An 11,225-nucleotide genomic window follows, 5' to 3' on the forward strand; every position below is an offset into this window, starting at 1 on the left:
GTCTTGTTTTCTCCTTTTTAGGAATCGTGGAGAAAAGCGAATGAGTGCTTTTGAATGTGTCCAAAAAGTTTACCGATCAGATGGTATCAAAGGATTTTACAGAGGAATGTCAGCATCCTACGCAGGCATATCTGAAACTGTTATTCATTTTGTTATTTATGAGAGTATTAAGAGGAAACTGCTGGAGTATAAGACTGCTTCTGCCATGGACAATGAGGATGAATCGGCAAAAGAAGCTTCGGACTTTGTTGGAATGATGATGGCTGCTGCCACTTCCAAAACTTGTGCAACATCAATAGCATATCCCCATGGTAAGTGGGGCACGCGCAGCTGAGAGCCTCGATCAGATTGATCAAAGGGAGTCTTTTCAGTGATATTTGTAGGAGACTTGAGCTTGCTTGTGCAGGAACTCTGTCTAAAGATTTTCATGTCAGATTCTGCAAGTCAACAGGAATACAGTATTTGGAAATGGAACTATTTTTAAATGCCCGTGTAGCATGGCTGCTTCTTAAGTAATGTTTATTTTGCCAAAGGATTTGCTAGTGTATGGCCCAAAATACTTTTAAGTCCTTTTTCACTTGGAATTTCTCTATAGAGACTATTTCAGCAGTTTCACATGATTTGCCAGCAAATTCTTGTCCCCCTTCTAGAAGAACAGGCTGTCTAGTTTTGTTTTCAGTTGCGCTTAATTTTCATGCAAAGTAGTTGTGTATACACTGATTGTTAATGGATTGAGTACTTCATAAGTGGCAACTTCTGAGCTAAAATGTAAGCCCAAACAACAGTCCTCTTTTGAATTTTAATTAAGCAAATTAACTTTCTTGCTTAGATATCTAATATTGCCAAAAATTTAAATTGTTTTCTTCCTAAACATACTTTGTCATCTTCCTCTGTTTTTAAGGAGTTGTTTAGAGATTGAGAACTTGGGGAGGGGAAAAGGTTGAATTTTAATGTAAAATCACTAATTGGTTTCTAGGAAAGATAATGAAAAGTAGTGAATGTAACTACATGTGGTTTTCTTTCTACAGAGGTTGTACGAACAAGACTAAGAGAAGAGGGAACAAAATACAGATCTTTCTTCCAGACATTATCTTTGCTTGTGCGAGAAGAAGGGTATGGATCCCTCTACCGAGGTTTAACTACACATCTGATCAGACAAATTCCAAACACGGCTATCATGATGTCAACCTATGAAGTGGTAGTCTACTTGCTTGATGGATAGCAGCGTGACAGGGCTTCCTAGGAGAAGGTGGAAGATGAAAAGACTGGAGTGGACCACTGAATGTCTATGCCAATGTGGTGGGCAAAAAAAAAAGTAAAGTTCTATCAGGATCATGCAGCTGTGGACAAAACAGAAGGTTGATTGTGGGCAACTAATGAATAATTTTGCTGCCTTATTGTATGGTCTCTTGGCAATGTGACAAATGGGAAGTGCCCCTTAGGGAATGCCTTTATACATCTCTTAAAGTTGTTGCTTTCTTTTTCATCTGTTAATCTAGATGAGGCTTTTCAGTCAGCTTCAGAGATGTGATGGGTGAGGGAGCAGGCATAAAATACATTCTTGGGCAGCCTTATTCACTTATCGTAGTGATTGCTCTCAACTACATACTTCTTGTTCTGTTTTACTGCACAGTAACCTGTTGGAAGAATGGGGAGGACAGTACTTCCATACCTTTCCATACCCAAAACTTCCATTCAGTCACTCTGAAGATTCATAGAGACTGAGGTAGTAATTAGTGTGTAAAAGTTTTCTATATTGCTACCTCAAAACAAAATATGACACAGGGACCCAGAACAGAGTTATTTCTTCACTACAAAGAGTGATACTTTGTTTTTTTGTTTCGGTTTTTGTTTAGGTTTTTTTGTTTGCTTGATTTTGGTTTTGTTTTGTTTTTTTTTTTTAAGTTTGAGCAGTGTTGTAGGTTAGTGAGACAGGATCTGTATTTTGAGCTCTTCAGGTTATCAATCTGTTAATATTGGTGTATGTGGATTTCTAGTTATGCTGCATCATCGGTTTTCTTTTCTGGAACTTTCCGTAAGTAAGAGACCTATGAAGTGTTCTGCTATATCATCAGTTTTCCTTGCCAAACTGTCAGGTCACTCACACATAGCCCTTTTAAGGATTCTTTATGTGATGAGAAATCTCAACTAGTCCAGCCCACAATTTCTGAAGACAAGATTCACTCCAATAGCTTTATGCTTACTAAGAACAAGCTGTATTACCCTTAAATGTCTGGCAAATCCTTACTTGAATTACCAGTATCTATGGGGGGGAGGGCGTGCAGGAGGAAAACATATCACCACAGCTAAGGTGACCAGAAAGCAGCAAACAGGTGAAGTTGTGATAGATCTTTTCACTGCAGAGAGCCTCTGTGCAGAACAATGGAGAAAACTAATTGAGATTTTCTTGTAAGCATTCCCCTTAACTGCTGTATCACTTGTTCCAACTTGAGCCTGTGTACTGAACTGCAGCTGACAGTATAACCTTGTCCTCTAAATTGTGTGAATACTTAGGCATTGTTTTTGTTGTTCTACAAGCCCATTGGAAAACAAGGTGTTGCATTCACTAGTGAGGCTTAGCTAGTTTATTCTGTCATAATTTACAGGGTTTTCCAAAACCATACAGCTGGAGTGTCAAAATCAGAAGCTTAATCTTACAAGAAAGTGTACAACTTTCCAAACAGGTATATTTCATCTGCACCTTGAGTACTTCTCTGTCTGCATCCATGATCCTTATGAGGAAGATGATCAGTATAAATTGGGGGCAGTAACTTTCTACATAAAAACGCTGCTACACTCGTGTGGGCAGAACTGTGCTATCAATTCTTCTGGTGTGGTACTTCAGTACACTTAAACTGTGCGTTGTGTGCAATGGCTTTATTTTATGAATGACGACTCATGCACTTTGTGGCCTTCTTAGGGCTTAAGACTTTTCTTCCTCTTGCTGTTTTTCTGTAGTCAAACTGTGTTCAAAACATGCAGTTTTACTTTAAACAAAGCATGTGGTTTGATTTCTGTGTAAACTGTGCTGGTTAAAACATTTTATGCTGTAGATCCATAGCATCTCTGATGCAGTAGTTCTGTAGGCTGTACATAAAAGCTGGAAGCTTACAGAATAATCACTCTGGATTTTTCTCATTAGCTTTCCTTTATTTTGACGCTTGTCATGTTCTCCACACAGTGTCAAAGTATTTGAGTATTTCATGTAGCTTTCTGTATTAATTGCTCATCCATGTAAAAGCCACCTATAGTATGTACAGCAAAGTTGCAGTGGAGGCTTGGCTGTACTGACTTCCTTTTCCTTGGAAAATGTTACCTTACCTTTTTAAAGACAGACAGATAGCATGGCCTGTGATGTGACCAAAGGTGAACTTGTTTTAAAGAAGTGAGGGGAGTGCTTAAATGTGTGTTTTAGAGTGGGCTTTTTCTAGTGGTCTCTCTGGGAAAAGTCTGGAGTATTCATGACTGACCCAAGTCGTCTTGTGATGACATTGTTCAGATAACTAAGTGCAGGGATAGCTACTTAACTGTAGTTTTTGTTCCTTAAAAAGTGGATTACTCTCCAGGTTATCCAGATTATTTAGTCATAGCCAAAATTTAAATTGGCAAAAACAGTATTCAGCTTTGGAATTCATGAATACAATTAACACTTGGATTAGTTCAGGCTTCATGAGAGTTACTCTCCTCTGTTTATTGGATACGTTCTCCCTTGGTTACATGTTCATCTCCCATTAATTCACTGGGTACCTTGTGTGTGCCTTGTCTGGGTGATAACAGACCCCCTGGAGTTAAGTAGAAAATGTTAGCAATGGTAATTGAGTATGGGAGACAACAGCTAAAAATAGACAATCAGCTTATTATTCTACCTTTTTAGTGGGGGTTTAAGCAATGTTTTAAACTTCAGGGGTGATCATCTTTTTGGGTTGCTTTACATAATAAAACATAAACCCGAAGTTTCTTGGGATTTTTGTTTTTCTTAAACTATCAGTACAAAGTTACCTCTGAAATATTTCCCAAAGATCTTTAAATTATTTATATAGTTTTCTTTATATTTATTATAAAACCTCAAAGGAAATAAGAAGATGCTACATTCAGTAATATCTTCAACTCCAGAACTGAAAGGAGTGCATTTAAATTTCTTGTAACTTGAAATGGTCATCTTGACTTCTATTTGAATGTAGTGTAATTGTCACACTTGTCTGTGCTAGAGGCAGAGGTCTTGGGTGTCTGAAGAACTCTCAGTAACCAATTAGTTCCCTTGCCTAGGTGAAACGGAAATGTTACTGCAAGCTGTGACTTGGCGACCAGTTAAATTCGGGAAAGGCTGTGCGCCTGCGGTGTCCTGCGCCAGTCAGAAGATGGCACTGGAGCATGGATTCTCGGGCGGGAAAGGGGCTGCCCGGGCCCGGCCGGCCCGCCCGGCCTGCGGCGGTGCGCGGGTGGTCACCGACTGTCTGGGGCATATCGGGGGGGGGCGTGGCAAGGGGGCCCGAGTTTGGAAAGCCATAAAAACACAAATTTCCGTCAATGCAGTCACAGTTCTCAGCCCTTCTAGTATCTGTTTGGTTCCTGTAGAGCTGTGTGAAAAGGAACAGGTGAGTTGTGGTGTCTTGTAGAGGGTTCAGCCCAGCCTTTAAATTGACTGGTAGATCTGCAGTTTCTGTCAGAATTGCTGATCTGCTAGCCTATGTTGTCTTAAGTAGGTTTTCACTAGGGCTTTATGGAGGTTTTTGGTTATTGTAACTGAAACAACCTGTCCACTTGTATATTGACATTGCACCTATCTAGTATTCTGTTTACATAATGCACTCCATGTATTTCCTTTCTGATTGAGATGTTTGCTCATGACAGTTTCTCCTATTCTGTTTTTGTTCTTATAATGACACTTGTAACATTCCTCAGACTGTATCATTTAAAAGAATGCTTCCAGAGACAAATGATTGGAGAGCCTTTATGAATGTCACTTCCTGTTTAAACTGTTTAAATTCAGAAAACAAACTGAATACTGAAGTGTGCCTAGGTAAATGTACTACTGTTTTCAACTTCCTGTCTGTTAAGACTATTCTGTAAGTTTTCAGCTCTATTTAAGAGAATCTGCCTACCCTGCATATGTGAACATATTTACACCCTCGGAGTGGTAGCTAAACACTCACAAATGACAGTCTGAGAATACTTAAATTCTCATGTGAGGTTTGCTATTACTCTTGCGTACATGTAGTTGGCTGTAAACTGTGTGCATTTACTCTGTATTTATATAGTTAACTTTTTTGTTTGGATTGCGTTAAGCTTCAAATTAAAATGGTGTGCTTTATTCAAATGTTGCCTTCTGTGCTAAACTGTACATCATTTTTAACCTTTTACTTTTTCTATTATTGTTATATACCAGTGCCTAGAGAGTTGTGATTAAAAATGAGCAATTCATTAGGAGATTCCAGTGAATCATTTTATCTTGTGCCATTTTATAGTAGCTGAAAATAATATATCTGTATTGTACCTATAATATACTATTTTTGGAGGAGTTCATGGGTGACTTAAACTAGTTGGATGTGTTCTTGCAGTTGGATTTGAATACTATTACCTCTGCAGAACTAAGTGTTACTGTCTGTCAACTGAGATACAGTAACCTAGTGATCAGAAAGCTCACTGAAAGTGCCAGCTAGCACAAACCACTGCTGATGAAAATGAAGGGCAGTAATTCCTTACAATTTTCAGACTTAATTGCATGTGCAGTTATAACCAAGTCCTTGTATCTGAAACAATATTACATTTTTTTTTTCTTAACAGCAGGCATTTGATCTGAAATCTGTCCTCAGAACTTCTTCAGAAATCATTCATGCAAATGTATATCTAGGTTTTGGTGACTGTGTGCTATGTTTTTTCCCCTAGGTGTGTGTTCTGGAACTGAATTCTTTGCAGCTTTTAATATGGAGCTAGGCTTGATGTCTCTGATGTGATTCTTTCAGCAATTCAGTACTATTTTGAAACTTGCATGAAAACAGCACATCTGTGATCACTTTTTCTTTCAGTAGTTGTTAATGTGAATTGACCTACCTTGCTCTGCCTCTGAGACTTTCTACCTTCCAGGTCAACCAGGCTTAGAGGTGATGGGTCTTCTGGAATCAGCACAGGCAACCAGTGTGCTTATCCCTGACACTTCTGAAGTTATGCCTCTAACTGTCAGAATTATAATTGTCTGTAGTTGATCTTTCAGTCTGACTCTCCAAAAGTGGCATACTGGCAGGGCAGAAATCAAGTGTTTGGGGATGTTTTGACATTTGTGCTGCTGAAAAAACCCCTACTGCTGGAGGAATTGTATTAAGCTTTCCCTGGGCAAAAAGTAGGTATATAAAATGAAGGTATATTTAAAGTTCTATTGAAGTTACAGTTGGTCATTGATACAGGAGTGTAGTCTGACATAGATGCAACCTATAAACATGTGAGGTTTAACAATGATGTCTTTCACAGAAGAAAGCCCTTGAAATTGATAATGCACTTAACACTAAAATAAGAAGGTACCTCGAAAGACAAATCCTTATCTTCTATGCACTGTTGCCAGCCAATGTACTTTGTGCTGACTTCCAACATTGTTTTCATCTTGCACAGTTTCTGTCAAAGGCAGGAAATGCCAGGGATGGGACTCTCATTCTCATGAGCAAATTGATGCAAACAATATGGTGTATTGAACTGTGGAAGATGGAGAGGAGAGGAGGGGCTTTTTTTGTAGATGGAATATTTCAAGGGTTGCTCTTAAGACTGGTTTCACAACTACAGAGATACTTGTTAATGATAGAATTGTGTGAAGTTAATGAGAAGCTTTCAAAGACAGATGGTGAAACTTACTGCTAATTCTGGGTAGATTACTACCCAAGGAGTGTTTCCTCCCTTAACTGAGGCTGTTTAGAAGTCAGTAGCTTTTCCTAATCCTGATCCTGCAGCAGACAATTGGGATGGGACTGAGGGTGTAAATGCTGAAATTGTCTGGAGTGTGAACAAAATTCAAAGCAGTCTATTCTGAGACTTAAATCATCCATCTGAAATTTTGAAAGCAGGTGTTCATTGTGCAAGTGTGGCAGAAAATATTTTAAAGATTCTGTTAATTTAGGATAGTCACTATATAATTAGAGACTAAATAATGTAGAACCAGTATTTAAAAGGGAAAACAATTAAATGAGGAAAGTACACATTCATGTGTCTGTAGCAAGCAGAGCTCTAAGTTCATTCTGCTTCTGCAAAGTGTGTTTGTTTACTTTGCAGACATAAAGGTAACTGTATATGAAGCAAGAATTGATAATGTTAAAATAAGCTGATGATTACTTGTGATCATCTGTATTTTAGATGAAGTAAATGCAGGAGACCCAATTGGTCCTGGTTTTTTTTTTTTTCTGTGGAACGATGTGATGTGGAGCAACAAAGGAAGTCTCTAGATAATTCCAACATGAGTAAGATTTTAGCTAAAGAGAAAGTGTTTTGTAATGGGAACCATTGTATTGATGGTGGATACTACAAGTTCTTGATAACCTCTGAAGAAGACTTTTGCAAGAACTGGTCTCAGTGTTGTACTTGGTATGTCTGTTAATGGTTTTGATATAAAGACTTGGGCTACATTAGAGTGATTTGGGGATGATTAATCTGAAACAATTGGCAGTACATGGAGTTTTGAATATGATTTTTTTAAAAAAAGATTGCTTTGACCAGCAAAGTAAGATCAAATAACAGTGCAAAATGCATATTCAATCAGTTACTAATGAGAACTTTTGCTATAGGCCAAGAGTGTCACTACTTCTTCAGTTGAAAAGGAGAGAAGAAAATTACTCCAGGTAGTCTGTTCAACAACAAGCACTGTTACTTACCTATTAAAGAAAAAAAAAAAAAAAAAAAAATTAAAAAAAAAAAACCCTAGAGCTCCAGTATGCTAAAAGGAAGCATAAACAGCACTTCACATACAAATCTTGGGCTGAGTTAACCTGGGATGCGTGCACAGCTCTGGTTCATCAGATAAGTAAAAGAAAAGGGTATAAAAAATGATCACAGAAAGAAGTGTTTCTTGTCAGAGCATAAAACTGTAGCTGAACCTGATAAAATCTGAAAAGGGGTGTGGTAATTTTACATAGGAAAAAATTCAGAAGGGTATGTGCTATGGTTGAAAGTATTGTTACAAGATCTGCTGCTACAAATTGAAGAACTACTTGCTGGTTATTGTTACATCTAGTCTGAATGTAAGAAAGCTTTTAAGGATCAATGCAAAACAGTCTTAAATAGTAGTGAGAGCAGGAAGGAAGATGGTACCTCAGTGCCTGAGCAGCATGTGAAAGGAATGTCATGATCTGGTGACCAGCAATAGCAGCACAGACCTAAATGATCTATTCCGTGTGTTTAGTAGTGACTAGGCTCTCTGTTTATGAGTGTCTTAATCACCCTGTGCTTGTGGAGTGCATGTGGCTTGTTTCAGGAAGATTTACAGAAAAGATGAATGTGGTCTCATCTTACATTCCCCCCCTTCTCCCTTAGAATCAACCAATCCCAGGAACTTGTCTTTCCAGCGTTCCCTTTGATACATTTATGTTTAAGCAGTTTATCACTTTAACTGAACAAAATAATGTATTTTGTTGCTGATGTGAATTTTTCCTCTCTTATGTCACACGGTGATTTTCTGCAAGTGTTACATTCTTGTCAGTGTCTGAGGAATGACACTGTTGTATGCTAATATGCTAGAAAAGAATACATTGCTTTCTCAGGGAGCATGCAAGAAGTCAAGGCGATTCCTGATATAAGTCTACCTCAGTTGATCTAAACTGGGACTAAAATTTGCCAGTTCTTGTACTAATGTGAAATTACATCCTTGTTTGTTACTTTGTTCTGGCTACATCTAGTTATACTGTTTCCTGGTCCCTACTTCAGTTTAATGAGTTCATACAGTATCTTCCAAGCTAATAAGTTAAATAGAAATCACCTAACTATCTGTCTGCTTTGACATTTCTCTTCATATTATTGATTACTGTTGTGACTTATGATAAACGTTACAGGGAACATGCTTATGGGCTGGTTCAACTTAGTGCATTTTTCCTGCATGCAGTTGTTTTTCTCTAGTTTCTCAGGGAAAGGATTTTGTAGATTTAAAATGGATTGTGACAATGAACATGCCACATTATCTTTAGAAACAGCCATCCCACATCCATGAGGTTCAGCAAGACTCTTGTGAAATCATTCTGTGCTCATTTAGGTTAGGCTTTGGCTAAAGGTAAAGTGAGGGAGCGTTGCAGCAACAGATACAGAAAGAAAACTCAGCACTTCCAGGGTGACATCTAACTCGGCCTGTATGCAATCTATTTATGCAGTGAGGGTAAGTTTCTGCATTAAGCAAGGACTGTTCAATATTCACTCAGGGTAGACAGGCTAAAATGAGTATCAGTGAGAGCCTTATGGATACAGATACTGTAGGGAGAGCATGCCTCTTGAGAGAAAGCTCTCCCCAGCCTCTCTAGTTTATCCTTTGGATAGAAAAAGGAAGTGAATGATGAGAAAGTAACAACTCTGTTCTTAGTAATAAAGCACAGTAAGTGTGAACCTCTTCCTAGAGGTGAGACATTGAGCAAGTAATTCTGTGGGAAGTAACAGTGGATTTTCTGAGATATTCCTTGTTTTCAGCCCTATTCATGAGCAAGGTCTTCCAGTGAAGAAATTGGAGTTTGCTTCTTCATCCTCTGGAAATAGCTAGAGGCATGTATCCTGTTGTTACTCCTTTCACTGTCCACAAATACAGTTTCTTACAAAAAATTCTTACTGATGTGCAAATAACTTTTTTCTGTGGCTGATAAAGGGAGGCAAGCAGAATTTCTTTTCTAAGATGGTCAATTTTCATGATAGTCCTCAGGTGCTTTAATTCTGTCATTCCTTGAGGTATTTGTTTCCTATCTGTCTCTTCCGAGAAGTAGCTATCAGTAAAAGTTTACAGAGTTTATATTATCTTTTTCTGCCACTACAAATGTTTCCTGCCTTCACAGGGATTGAATGACTTGCAAGATGCTTTGGGGAGCTCCAGCTGGATTCGTGCTGGATATGTTTAAAGACTTTGGAATGTGGTTCGAATTACTTGAAACAAGAATGATCTGTTATCATTCACACATTTTCCTAAGAGGCTAGTTGAGGGAAAACACTGAAAAATTACAACTGTTCAGCTATGCTTGTAGGGTGGTCCAATATTATTCTCTAATTCATTCATGCAATAGACAAAGATTTAAAGTGCCTTTCTCTTTCCAATACTAAAATCACAAAACCAGTATAAAAAATATTGACCTTTCTCCGTTGGAAAAGAGAATATCTACCCTAGTCCCTATGTTACAAACAGAGGGGACTATTGCCAGAACTTTATAGCGTGGAAGTAAATGGAATATTACCTCTGGAGCAGCAGCAGCTTAGAGCCGTTAAAACCACACACACTGAAGTGCCTTAACCACACAGGGGTGAACCAGGTTGAGCTTGCAGTTCCCCATAGCTCAGTTCAGCCAGAACTATACTTCCTTCCCATCACCTTTCCCAGGGTAAAAAGTTGTTTCCTTATGGCAGGGCAGGAGCACAGGAGTGGTCCTCAGACATGATGGGATATTTCTGTGGGACAGTATTCTGGTAAATCTCAGGATCTGGACTTTTTATACGGGCTGTCACATAACTCGCCCTTCCCCCTCTCCCTGAGAAGGTGTGCAGAATTAATTTAGGAGGGATGGGATTTTTTAGAGATGACAGACATGAAAAGGCACTGAAAGATAAGTAAAAGTATGAGGGTTTTGGCTTAATGGAAAAGACCAAAAGGCATAACTAACACCCCTTCCCAAATATCCCAAAGACAAATCTTTGAGAAATTTAAAACTTTCTTCTTCCCTAGCTATGAAAAGACACTTCTCATTATTCAAATGGAGAGTTAGCAACATGTGGTGGCAGTATCTGCCAAGCTTTCTGTTCCTTACTAAAGATGAAGTAACATTGGGATTCAGTGCTGTAAATATCTTCCTAAAGAAGGATACAGGCGAAGAGACAGTATCTGGAGAAAACAGGGAGTTGCTATGGTTTTGAACGGCTTATTTGAGTCCCTGGGATAATGAGACTGAACTGAAATCTGGATTCAGTGTTACACACTATGTATGTCTTAATTATATCTAGTCTTCTTAGTTTGTATGTTCTGGGGAATGAGCAGAGGAATTTTCCTACTATCTGGTTTCTTCTCAGCCTTG

General features: G+C 38.5%; 1 protein-coding gene across 1 annotated transcript in view; it reads left to right on the forward strand.

Moving 5' to 3' along the window:
• SLC25A36 (solute carrier family 25 member 36) overlaps positions 1–7,923 on the forward strand; it is a 35,884-nt gene extending 27,961 nt beyond the window's left edge. The window contains exons 6-7 of the mRNA XM_042796305.1: positions 22–311; positions 1,029–7,923. Coding sequence (XP_042652239.1) covers positions 22–311; positions 1,029–1,222 — 484 coding nt within the window. The 3' untranslated portion in view covers positions 1,223–7,923. The remainder of the gene's footprint in view (positions 1–21; positions 312–1,028) is intronic.
• Positions 7,924–11,225: the final 3,302 nt, after the last annotated feature.

This window comes from Tyto alba, unplaced genomic scaffold, assembly GCF_018691265.1.
Source record: "Tyto alba isolate M040663 unplaced genomic scaffold, T.alba_DEE_v4.0 Super-Scaffold_10, whole genome shotgun sequence".
Lineage (NCBI taxonomy): Eukaryota > Metazoa > Chordata > Aves > Strigiformes > Tytonidae > Tyto > Tyto alba.